The sequence below is a fragment of the Diadema antillarum genome, unplaced genomic scaffold (genome assembly GCF_040938485.1).
Source record: "Diadema antillarum isolate AM-2024a unplaced genomic scaffold, OU_Dant_1.0 seq00001214_RagTag, whole genome shotgun sequence".
Taxonomy (NCBI): Eukaryota; Metazoa; Echinodermata; class Echinoidea; order Diadematoida; family Diadematidae; genus Diadema; species Diadema antillarum.
The window spans coordinates 433197-447113 of NW_027272006.1; the positions used below are offsets into that span (position 1 = coordinate 433197).

Sequence of the window (13917 nt, forward strand, 5' to 3'; positions counted from 1 at the left end):
TTCCCCTTTTCAATCGCACTGGACGGCAGTAAGATCTCGGTGCACACGATCAGTGGAGTATGGATACAATCGAGGAACTCTGGGTGTAGCGCACTTGACGCAATGTATTTTGGAAACTGCACCCGCGGAAGAATCTACATTGTGTATACACGTACTCGAGGTTCAAGACGTTTAATGAGATAGCTTGTTTGTTTAGACAGTCTTTATTACGGCAGTGAAATTTGTATTTTCTTGATCGATCTCCTCCAGCGGGAGAAATTAGAGTGGCCTGCGTTAACTAAAATGTTATGGCTTCTCCGGAGCGGTGTCGCGTGAGAAAGGTGACAAGGAAATGATATTCGTCAACAAAGAACGCAGTGATGTAAGTATTTCGATTGGACATTATGGACCGGTTGTCACTTTTAAGCAGTAGTAATCAATCATAAGACACACCTCGATTTGGTTACTCCCTTCTACATGATAAAGATGAATTGGTATCCTAAATGTGAATAACGATTCGGGATGATAACAGTAAATACGCTAAACACACTGTAAGTCACAATCTTCGTTAATGTTCTTTTGTCGTTATATTCAGCTAGCACAGTGTGAGGGCATGTTGTTTCGTTCAGTTATATGTGTTTGTTATCATGGGATATAAGAGGAGCCGGTATGCGTACACAAAATAATGAACATCGTTCTTTAATACCCTATACATTCCTGTCAAAAGAAGTACAATAAATTCACATACTCCGCAGGGTAATCATCTCAAATAGTAGCAGTCATTACTGCAATTTAAAAAAAAAAGACAAGGTACTTACGTTGGACATTCAGTGGAAACTTACTGAAAATGGGCGGGCATTACAAGACTATTGTCTTTGCAGAAGCCCGACAAGACGGGTCCACGCCTAACTGGCACTCAACGTAGTGATGTTAATCCGACGCAGTGCCACGTACGAAGTATTGAGAAAGCCCTCGGTAGAATGTCAAGTTCATTCATGGTGTAGACCCTTACGTTCGACACTAGGTCATTGTTTACACCCATCTATAACCTTAAAGACTGTATATTGTAATGGACACACTATATGCCTGATATTCCACAGTGTATCTGTATACATTGTACACATATACCATGTATAGGGGACCTATACCATGCTGCCCTACTTTGGCAAAAGGAAGCAAGTGACATCGAGTACAAATGCTACAAATGAAGAAATAATTTTTTTTTTTTTTTTTTTGGGTAGACCCTTCAACATGGGAATTTGTGATGAGAAAAAATGTAGGTATTCGTGCAAGTCATATGGTTATACATTCATGACAATTCGAAGAATTTTGATATTCCCATAGAAACTCATTATTATGAGTATATTACTTGCTTCCTTTTGCCAAAGTATAATAGATTTGTAGCAAACATAAAAAATGGCAAAAGGAAGCAAGTAACAATCATATCATAAGGATGTCACTTGCTTCCTTTTCCCCGAAGTATTTTAGATTGTGTACAAATATTAATAGTTTGGCAAAAGGAAGCACGTAACAATCATATATTGAGGTTGTAATTTGCTTCCTTTTGCAAAAGTATTTCAGATTTTTAGCAAACATGAAAAATATGGCAAAAGGAAGCAATTGACAATCAAATCATGACAAATGTTATACTTTCTTCCCTTTGCCAAAGTATTATAGATTTGTAACAAACATTTAAAGAAATGGCAAAAGGAAGAAAGTGACAATCATATCATAAGGATGTTGCTTGCTCCCTTTTGCCAAAGTATTTTAGATTGTGTGTAAATATAAATGATTTGGCAAAGGGAAGCAAATGACAATCATATCACGAGGTTGTAACTTGCTTCCTTTTGCCACCCGAATATCTCAGAAATGGGCCAAAATTGTAACTGTTGGATTTTTCAGTTAATAGAGCATGCCTCAAATATGCCTAATCAATAAAAAAATTCAATATCCATGAAAATGTCACTTGCTTCCTTTTGCCAAAGTAGGGCAGTATGGTCATGGCATAGAATTTATAGATCATCAACGCATACGCGTTACTGATGGTTTGCGTGTTACGATCTTTTGTTGGAACATTACCACCCTAACATATATTATGACTGAATACTCTGAACGAACATCAAAATATATACATACAGTATGTATGTGGTATGTGTGTGTGTCCGTTTGTCAGTGTGTTTATGGGCTTGTATGCGTGTAGAATGGATTTCATGTTTGCATTATCAAAATTATATTGTCCACGTCAGTACGTTATGTATTCAAATCTAATGCATTCCTTTATATTTTGTAAAAACAAGAATGCTTACCGCTCGACTGCCAGACATAGTAACAACTTGTGCACACACACTCGATCCCAAGTATTGGAATACTAGGGACAGGTGGATCCCAAGTATTGGAATACTAAGGACAGGTGAATTGAGCAGTCCTTGGGAAAAACACCATGAACTTGAATACATTGGTAACTGACGAATAAAAAAACATTAAAAAAAGAAACCAAACGATGAATGGAATGGTTCATTTATTTGCTTACATGCTTATTCGGAAGAAAAACATCCATAAATTAACAGCGTTGAATGCAGTACTAAACTATAGTCTAGTCATCCTGATATGACTGATGCATTAATTGCAAGCCAGCTCTCGCTTTTGACATGCACATGCTGTGATTAGGACATTACTGTATTTTCAAAGAGTTCCTTCTCAATGTAGTGCTTGGATGGACAGATCTGCCATTTTGTAAGTATAAACATGACAGCTTGCTACAACTTTTGTTGTCGTTAGGTGGGACTTTTCTTGAAGGGGAAAAATCGGTGGAAAACGAGGAAATAAAACCGTATTGGGGTGCTCATAAGACTGATTTTATCAGTATAATATACACTGCAGTTTGATGAATCACAGTAAATTTATATTACACACACACGAGTTTACTGTTAGATAATAGGTACCGGCGGTTACGTTAGTGGTTCTTACATCGTGGTTTATCTTTTATTTTTATTTTATGAGTTTTAAGGGTCAAGATTAGATACCACGTCGTAACAAAATGAGGCCGAATAGATTCTGTTTTTACCACACCCAATGTTATAAGAACGCATTCTACCAAAATAACAGATATTCTCAGGAGCTTGATAAACTCTTCAACAACTCTGAATAATGGAATTGTATCTTATAGAAGAAATCCGCATGTTTTATTCTATGCAACTTCAAGTCAGTGTGCACAATAATCTCCAACAGAACTGCAATGAGGCAATGACAATGTGTTGTGAGGTTGGAAATCGCCGCGGTAGTCCCGCTCAGATAATACAATAGAACACTGTCTTCTAGCTCAGAATCTACAAAGCAGAATTCCAGGCTTAAAGTATTAAGCAGGATCTGAAGGATTTTCTTTATAGTGTGGTCATTGAACGATCCCTGCTTTTAATCATGAAGATTTTCCTGAAAATAAATGCTCCATTTGAAAAGCCGCTGCGAAGGCTGTTCATAAGACTTTGGTTGACTACGCACGTCGGGGGGGGGGGGGGGGGGGGGGGAGGGAGGACTGCTTATAATAGAAGATAGTGACGCCATGGTCCCGTGGGCACCAAAGGGTGTCTTAATTCTTGTTGCACTTAAAACTCGTCACCATGAATGGCTTGTGCAAGATTGTGGTGTATGCGCTTTATGCTGTCCTATATCATGGAAAAGTATTGTACCCATACTCCCATCAAGTCCGGCAGAAACGCACAAGATTAGAAACAACTGGCAACTCATTATTTAAACGTTCAACTGCTGAGTGGAATAAACTCATGCCTTCCACATTACAGAAAAGGTCAATAGAGACATTCAAAAATGCTCTACATACGGATCCATCTACAATAAGCCAGTTCGGGGTTATAGTTTGAGCATGAGCAGAAAAAGGTCATTTGTACCGAGATACAGGTTGGTTTTTAATTTCACTGAGATAAGCATCTATTCTGTAAATGATTATTCATGACATCCTTACAATAAATGTATAAATGGTGTCTGCCAGTACATCCACCTGACAGCAAGCCTGGTATTTGACAATGTTAACAGAAAAAGTTTGTTAATGTATTCAAAACAGCACAATGAAATAGATGCTTCCCAAAGTGTTGATTGACGAACCATTTACTACAAAGGTTCATTAGTTGTTAGAAGACGAGTTCCATAAATTACTATGTTGGGCAAGCTGCTGCATTGTGTCGCTTTGAATTGAGTGAAGTGCCTAACAAACTGAGAAAAATGAAAGGTCATTTGTACTCGTGTGCACATGAGCTATCTCCGAACCGGCTTATTAGCTCATGCTAAAAAGAAAGATAGACCACTCTAGGCGACGTGCACCTCCAGTTAAAACTCCGTAAGGAATAATTTGGAGGGAAGGCTACCAAGTGTACTTAGTACCAAGTACCAAGTATGACTTTACCTGTGTGCGTTAGAAACAATATGCGGATTTTGAAGTCGATTACTTGTGCATGTTTTGATGATTATTCAGTTAGGAGCGTGTTTTGTTGTAAAATTTCGCCCGTTATTTGAGTTAACACGACCTATACCCTTCACAATATCCGCCCCTTTATAGACAGTGTTCTAAACCATGTCCTGTTCTGAGAAAGTGGGTAATACATTTGGAGATTGACAGCGTATATAATATACTTAAGTATATGATTTCGAGTAAATTGTGATTTTGAGTAGAATCGGAGGAGAATGTTCAGTGTCTTGTTTGATGTCACAGGAATTATGCGGTTAAATGTTCTCATCTATGTTATTCTGTAAATACTCCTGCAGATTCCGTTTTCTGCATGATAATCAAAGAGCCTGTTATGTGGCAATTCTACCGGGTACTGGTATGACCATCATCGGGTAATTATTACCCTGGGATGTTTATATGATGTAACAGCAACAGAAAACATCCCCAGTACTCGCTGTAGTTATGTGCTCTTCAAAAATTTAATTGATCTTTGAACCGGATGTTGAGTACCGTGCGAGTAGTAACATGAAATGGGCAAGTTGTGTCCGCGAGAAGTATAATTATTCTCGATAGCGCTACACCGTTATCGTGTATGTCTACCTAGAAGGAATGTCAAAAAAAGACAATGGATGTCTTACAACAATACAAATTATCCTTTGACCCTCAGATTACCGGAAAACATGAAGGATCAAAGAAATCTGAGGACGTGTTTCAGCATCCTCGTCGTCATGACATCAGCCTTCCTGGCTCTTCTGGTAGTATTGTCCAGCAACACACACCATACCATTCGTAAGTATGTTTTTCCAAGTTTCTTTATCAGCTATATATTGTGATCTGTCGATACTTCCTTCATCTGATTGGTTACTTTGAACGAGTATGGTGGCATATGCCACTGCCGCATTTTAAAGAAAACCCCTGCAGTTCCGTAGTCAGGTTTCCAGGGGCGGATCCTGGAATTCCGTAAAGGGGAGAAGCCTTTGCAAAATTAAAGTGGGGGGGGGGGGGGGCGCACGGACCCCCATTTTCCTTTTATTTCTTTTGTTTTAACCAAAAATAAAGAGGGGCGCGCGCCCGGTGTGCCCCCTCTGGATCCCCCTCTGGGTTCATTTTGATAATAGGCTGGGAGAGTGGAGAAAATGAAAAGAATAAAAATTTCATAGCAATCGGACAAGGATTTCGAAAGTTGTGAAATTTTGATGCTCAAAATGTTTTCTCGATACCACCAGCATAGTGTACAGATGAGACCTGACAATCAATGTCTCTTGATTCTCCCTTTTTTTTTACACATAACAATATTTACCGACTCGTTCTCTTTATCAACAAATCAGCACTGATGTGCCCCTTTAAAAAGTCGTTGTACTAAATTGTTGAAACTCCCGCATGTATATCTAGCAAAATAAAAGAGAGCTAAACAAACCCCTTTCGCAGGGGGAATGATGATTACCTTTGATATGTGTCAGTAACAAGTAGAGGAAATGTGTAACGGAAATGTTTAACGGAATTCTCTGTATATTTTCTTTATAGTCATAAGTTGCAAAGAAGTGTAAAATCCAACCTTATATTCTATTGGAATTACAGCTAAGCGGCTCCATCCATCCACTACCTCTCGTGTCCTTCTATTTTTTTCTCTTATCTTCACACCACGCATTAAGCTGCTTTCTCCCCCCCCCTCTCTCTCTCATACACACACACACACACTCACACACACACACACACACACACACACACACACACACACATACTATTTTGTTTCTCTCCTCTCTTTTCCGGCATGACAGCGACTTAGTGTAGGGATTTGTTCAGGGTTTTTGTTTCGGATAAGTTAGGTTATAGGTCTTTTTGTCTTAGTTTCTTTGTTTCATCCATTTTCAATGCTTATCAGTCTATCGATCATATAATTTCTTGTATTACGTGTGGGGGGAATGCAGCCTACAAGCTCAGCTTTTTAGCTTTCCTCCCCATTTCCAACATTTTCCTATACCTACAAGTTTTCTGTAAATTTATCCTTTACTTTGTATGATGAAATTAATGCACTGTATTCAATTTTTGTAATATATTTATATGTTTTTGTTGGAAATGAAAAATGAATGAATGAATGAATGAATGAATGAATGACATCACTTGCGATAAATCACCTTTGGATGAATTCACGTTGAAAGCTAGCCACTCACTGTTCAAATTATGCTTCAGATTTGACCTGTAAATTTCAAGTATTCTTCTCTTTTTCTCCACGTATACATGCGTTCTTTTTTTATATACTTTATACCCTCTTGGCTTTGAAGAAATGCTCCGTAAGAATACTGAAATCAGAGCAGCGAAACACGAGGAGACCTACGGCACATTCTTACCAGGCGACGAGTCAATTGGATCAACCTTGCAGCGACCAGCTCCGTCTGCCAACGAGTCAGCGAAACATGAAGACGACCACGCCCTCAGCGATGTTTTGGGGAAAGTTGAGCAGGCACAAACAGATCAAGAAAACCTGCCACCGGATGTCGTGGTAATATACCTTCCTCATATTCTTCTGTCCCTCATTTTCTTTTTCATTAAAATTCTTATCATCGCTATTTAAATTGTCGTAATCATTGTTATTGCTGATATCATAATAATTATAACTCTCGAAGATAATTTTTGTTTCATCTATCTTGAACTTATCGACGCATTGCAGCGTAGTAATTCTAGGTATGGTAAAATGATGGCCATTCTAAATTCTTAAACATAAAAATGTTAGACAAAAGAAGGGTAGTTCGTTACGCGATTGTTGAATAAGACGCAGAACAAGATGTGAAATGCATTACGTAATGTTTGTGTCAAATGTAACATACCACTTAAGTCCCTGCGACAGTCAGTTTCGTACTGAATTAAAGGCTGTTTACAAAGTTCAATCCATTTTTGTATATAATTATGTTTCTGAAGACCTCCTTTTTCGTCTTTACCGAGGAAATGCGATATGATTTGTATATCAAACGGTACGTAATGAATAGTCTCAAACGGACGCACAGGAACTTATTGTGCAACATTACAAAATAACAAGGCTTGAAAAAAAAAAGAAAAGAAAACAAGCAAGAACACAAACAAACCCGGCTGTATGTGCAGACTGGGGAAGGTGACCGCGGTACTCCATCTAACCTGCTGTCCCAGCCCCATGTTGTCACTTCGATGTTCTCACATTATCACGATATTCTATCGATATCCATGATTTGCAGGAGTCGACGTTGATCGATATCGAGAAGCACGTACCTTCGTTCGAAGACCTATACGATCAATTTGCTATCGTCTCGGCGTTCTCCGATAATCACTACAGGGAGGCGCTCCCCTTCATTGCTTCTGCGCAGAAGAAGATGCCGGAGAAAAAGATCATCATTTACGACCTGGGCATCAAGGCTACTACCTTGCGATCGGTGAGACAACCGATAAATGTCGCAAAAGAAAATGAGTAATTCTGAAAACTTATCTAACCAGCAGAGATCCTGGGATTTCTGGATTAACTATTCAAATAATGTATAAGAATTGTTTTCAATGTAGTCGCTTTTTCCCCGAAGGTCCAGCAGTTCCTCATATCTCCTTCATAACTATAAATATCGCACAGGGAATTCACAATATGTTTGATATTGCTCATAATAGGGTAAACCGTAGCTTATTGTGAATTTACTCTCAGTGCGTGATAAAATGGGATGGCTAGTAACTGATTAGTGGGAATCAGTGGGAATGCTTGGGGATGATTGTTCCAATTCTTGTTGGATTCATTTAAGAGTACATTATGTAATTATCTATTGTTGTGTGAAAATTATTTGCTTCTGAATGGTCTCATATTCAAGTAATGTGCAGTTTAATGCCCCGTCACTGTACAGGCATGCTAACCTGGAAACGTTAAACTGCACATTACTTGAATATGAGACCATTGTGATGCAAACAATTTTCACACAACAATAGATATTATAATGTACAGGGTTGTGTACCCTTAAATGAATCCCACAAGGACTGGAACAATCATCCCCCAGCATTCCCACTGATTCCCACTGATCAGTTACTAGCCATCCCCTTTAATGCGTCATTTTACGGCTCCCAATTGAAGGGGATTGAAATTTGCCTGCAATGGTTCATGAACCTATTGGGAAATTATTTCAACAAAGCATTCTTACAATTTCTGATTTGCATCACAGTCTAAAATTCGTTTTGTCGTGAAATCCTATTTCTGTTTTTTTCATGCCGAAAAAAAAAACACACAACAACAAACAGGCCGGTCAGAATATAACAATATCGGAATGCATCGTTTCTTTGTTCATGGGGGGGGGGGGGGGGGGTTCATGGCGATTAGACTTAGGTGGAAATACATGCACATCAGTTAGTCATTTTCAAGTGCATTATGCACGCTGTGTGAGTGAATGTAGTGTGACATGTACGATGTAGTGTGACGAAACCAGCGCATGACTATTTTGATTATATCTTTCGTGATAAGGTTGTAGATAATGTGCTAAAGACTAGACCAAGAAATAATAAAAACAACAACTATGTTATAGACGCCCCGATTTACGCACGTATCAATGATAAGAGATTAAATGAAACCATAAATCTTTTCGCTGTAATTTCCTTTTCCCTTATTCAGGTAAAGAAGTTATGTAATGTTGAAGTCCGTCCATTTCCATGGAATTCGTATCCAGAGCACGTGAGGAATCTGCACAACTACGCTTGGAAGCCGATTATTTTAGACGTAAGTGAAGATGCTCGCGACTGCGACCAGCTCCCTCAAATTTGACAATTACTCTGCATGATATATCTTTGCATCTTTTCCATAATTTCCATATTCTATTTTAGTGAAGGCCTAAGAATAACAATCTTAGCATTAGTCTATAATAATTGCATATTTAACTCACGAACTTGTAACTATCTCACAATCTCATGTGGAGTTCAAAATTTTGGGAGCTGTTCGTTATTCCGAAGGTTCGTTAATCCGAAACACACAAATTCCCTATACCTAGGGGTTCGTTAATCCGAAAATGAAAAAGAGTTCGTTAATTCTAACACTTGTGGCGTGTTTCCGAAGGTTCGTTAATCCGAAAATGAAATAGGATTCGCCATTCCGAAGGTTCTATAATCTGAAAATGAAATAGGGTTCGTTATTCCGAAGGTTTGTTAATCCGAAAATGAAATAGGGTACGTTATTCCGAAGGTTCGTAGATCTGAAAATGAAATAGCGTCCGTTATTCGGAAGGTTCGTTATTCCTAAGATTCGTTAATCCGAAAATGCAATAAGGTCTGTTATTTCGAAGGCTCGTTTATCCGAAAATGAAATAAGGCTCATTAATCCGAAAATGAAATAAGGTTCGTTAATCCAACAATAAAATGAGGTTCGTAATTTCGAAAATGTAATAAACTCATTGTGATTAAAAATACGTTGTCGTGATTTTAAAAAAAAATGATATTTCGAAATGAAAATTCGATATTGTCTCTGGGGAGGATGATACACGTGTGTAATATCATTTTCAGGTAAAGCAAGGTAGATGAATAGTCTTGATTTTAATTCACTCTGAACAATTATTTACCTGAGCGACTGAATTTAGAGCGTAGGGGATCGACTGTGTGATTTTTCTATAGCCTACCTTCAGACACCCTCACATTTTGATAATAATACATGTAACAGTAACGACAATACGAATGGACAAGACTAATAAGTAACATTGATGGTAGTAATGGCAATAATTATCGATGGTAACAATGATGATAACGCATAGCAACTGTAATTATTACTAGATTCATAGCGAAAAATGTCATTACCGGTATCAGCATTTCATATTAACCCGATAATTGAACGACCTACGGCAGAGCCATGCAGGAGGAACTGGCAGAGGAAGTGTGTGTGAGTGTGTGTGTGTGTGGGGGGGGGGGGGTTAGAAAGATGAAGCATTCTTTTCAGTGAAAGATAGAAAACATTCCTTTGGAACGCTAAAACAGGAGAACCTCATTTAACTTCTCATTGAATTCATACAAAAATCATTTCTGACAAAGTGTGTGATCGGTAGGACAAGTTTCATGAAATTCCTCTCTTCACAAGAGATTCAGTGTTTTTGATGACTGTCTAACACAAGAGCGTATAGGTAGCAGTTGGTATCCTGGGCTTAAACCGAATGCAAGCATGGCTCTGTCACTTTTTCAGAATCCTGCGAAAGTAATAAGACAATAGTGTCATGGCAAAGGTTGTCATAATGGAGTGCTAACGCAATTTTCTTTACTTTATGACAGCTAGAAATGATACATAGCACTGGCCTATACATTTTTGTCAGTTACCATAACGACATGAATTCCATGTGTTACCATGTCACACAAAAAAGTGGAGAACTGCATTTAAGTTCTCATTGAATTCATGCAAAAATAATTTCTTACCCAGTGTGTGATCGGTAGGACAATTTCGATTACATTCCACTCTTCACAGTGAATAGCCTATTAAAAGAGATGTTACATTTGAAATCTGCTTGTTGATTATATTTAATTGCTTATTTGCTTGATAGCTTTTATTCTAAGTCCACGCATATCATTTTTTTTCTGCTTGAGACATGTTAGAGTTGCCAAACATTGGTAATCATTTCGTATTAAGAGGAGCAGAAGGGGGGGGGGGGGGGAGAGCGAGCTCATCCTCTGGAGGAGAAAATACCTCTACTTTCATCAACATGTACAAATGAAATGACAAATTACGACGGCATTTTACGTTGCTGATAGAAGTTTGTGTGGAATTGCATGTATTTGTGTGTGCCTGTTTACATGGGTGTTTGTATGTGTGTGCGTGCGTGTGTGTTTATGTGTCCAAAGAGAGTATGAGCATGTAAGCATCCCCTTATCAAAGTGAACATGCCTCTCCTAAATTGTTATGATGATGAATAATTCTAGACTACTGATAAATGTAAGGCTATAATGCGCAGAAAATGGGGTGAGGGCGCATAAGATTGGCATTCTTCTCAACACCGTATTTTGTCACTTCAAGAAATTTACTTTATTTTCGGAATATCGAGCATTATTTCGTTTTCGGATCTGCGAACCGTATTTCATTTTCGGATTAACAAACCTTCGGAATAGCGAACCATATTTCATTTTCGGATTAACGAACCTTCGGAATTACGAACCATATTACATTTTTGGATTATTAAACGAACCTTATTTCGTTTTCGAATTAACGGACGTTCGGAATAACGAACCTTATGTCATTTTCGGATCAACGAACCTTCGGAATAACGAACCTAATTTCATTTTCGGATCAATCAATCCTCGGAATATCCAACCCTTTTTCATTTTCGGATTAACGAACCTTCGGAATAACGAACGTTCGGAATAAAAAACCTTCGGAATAACGAACCATCGGAATAACGAGCTGCAACCAAAATTTTGCGGTCAGTTCACACCGGTTCACACTCGCACATCTACCCTGCATTTATAAGCAAGCAACTTTATCCCGATCGTACCTGTAATCCCAAATCTTGCTATGCATTTCCAATCTAAAAGCTGCTTCACAAAATATAGCTTCACAGTGTTAAACATCTATTTTTACATTGTCAAATATTTTGAATCGCGTCTAATTGTAATCATAAAGGAATGTTCGTGTAGATAGGCCTAATCAGTCTTTGCTTGCTTACCTGCTTGTTTGGTTGGTAATTTTTCGTTTTGGTTGTTGTTGTTTGTTGATTGTTTATTTGGTTGGTTGGTTGGTTGGGTTTTTTTTTTTTTTGTGGGGGGGGGGGGGAGGTTCCCAAGTAAGCGGTTTTTTTGTTTTGTTTTGTTTTGTTTTTTTTCTAAATGAACTAAACTGAAACTCGCCCTGTCTGGGCAAATATGTAGCCTGAGTTGCTTGCATGAAGCTACTTTGCAAATTCTTTCACTCTCCAATGCACTTCTTCTACATAGATTACATTTTTTTTTGTCAATACAGATAGCACTGCGGGAGTTTGGCGCCATTTTCTGGGGTGATGCTGCGGTGCGCTTCAAACGCTCTCTGAACGACCTCGTGCCGTACGCCACCAAGCACCACGGCTTCATGTCACACTGGCACGGATTCGACCCGAAGAAGAAAAACAAGATTAGACACCAGTACTATTTCACGAATCCTCTCATGTATGAAAAACTTGGCGTTGACCGCCGGAAGTACTACGAATCGAACGACCTGGCGGCTTACCCAGCGGCGAATCGACAACTCTACGTCAACAGTTCGGTCATCCAGCAAGCCATTATGCAGCCGATGCTCAAATGCGCGCTGGAATTAAGGTGCATCGCGCCGGAAGGATCCAAAGTAGGACAGCACCGTTACGATGCTTCGCTGCTTTCCATTTTGATATACAAAAACCTACCTGGAGAGTGGACTCCGGATAATCACGATACCCGCATATTTGACAAAGTGATCGATATAGCAAGAACACCAAAAGGAGCTACTGCTAAATACTGTCGAAAATGAACGGTACTAAAAACAAAACACAACAAAAAAAAAACTTGAAGAAAAAAATGTAGTTTATTTCATTTTCCAGCTGTTTGTAAATATCATGAAGAACTACTTTAAAGTCTGTGGCATATAGAAAGACCCGGTGATTATGGAAGATAGCTTATAGTTACTTTCATTAGTCAAAGGAAAACTTTAGTTTGATCATGACTTACAGCCTTAAACTTTTTATTTCGTAGACGGAAGGTGTACCACCATGACAAAGTAATACGTCTTCGTTTGGGCTCGGCAGGAGAAGTGCAATTATTTCTGTTACTTTTTGTTATTTCTTTCAAATTCTTTAAAGTCCATTTTTTTTGGTTGTATTACTGGATGACTTTTTCGTGGAGCGAACTCATACTTTTTGTTTTTAACTGTTACATTTTAGAACTATAGGTTGGGTACTGATCGTTATTTTGATCAATACTTAGTATGTCATAACTCGATAAATACCCAGTTTTTAGGATTAGACAGGATGGTATCTATTAACAACGTCATTCATGACACTTATACTGTGTGAAAGTCTAGGTGTGGTATAATGTGGTGGTTTTGGTTGTCCTTTGTTGTTGTTGCTGTTGTTCTTGGTGATATAAAACTGATACAACTAAAATCCACAGTGCCTTGTCATAGAACGTCCAGGACGTTTTGGCCAACAAACGAACAGGGCGCCATCTCTTGTTGTCAGGTATCCAGGTAATTATCTCAGCTCTCGATTGTTGATTGTGACCGTCCAGATGTGTAGATGGAACTTGGCAAATGTCTAACCTGATTTATACTCCTTATATCGTGCTTGCTTTGGTGCGTGGTAGCAATGAACGTGCGAAGATTCGCAGGGCCTCCTCAGTAAAAAACAAACAAAAATGTGAATAATTTGTATCATAAATGATAATATACAAAGTATTTTGGTCAGTTGACTCGAAACCATGTTTATTTCCATGGCAAAGCAAAGTAATGGGTTTGACAGCATCCGAAATTCGCCTCGCGTATAGTGAAGTGAGGTTCTGTCAAAAGCCAAAAGCAAACTTCG

The 13917-nt window shown here is 38.5% G+C and overlaps 1 protein-coding gene across 1 annotated transcript; it reads left to right on the forward strand.

The window, feature by feature from the left end:
* Positions 1–5115: 5115 nt before the first annotated feature.
* Positions 5116–12869, forward strand: LOC139744825 (uncharacterized). The gene is made up of 5 exons (XM_071655240.1): positions 5116–5224; positions 6718–6935; positions 7642–7836; positions 9042–9150; positions 12355–12869. Exons 1-5 carry the CDS (start codon positions 5116–5118, stop codon positions 12867–12869), a joined length of 1146 nt encoding a protein of 381 aa, XP_071511341.1.
* The last annotated feature ends 1048 nt before the right edge of the window (positions 12870–13917 follow it).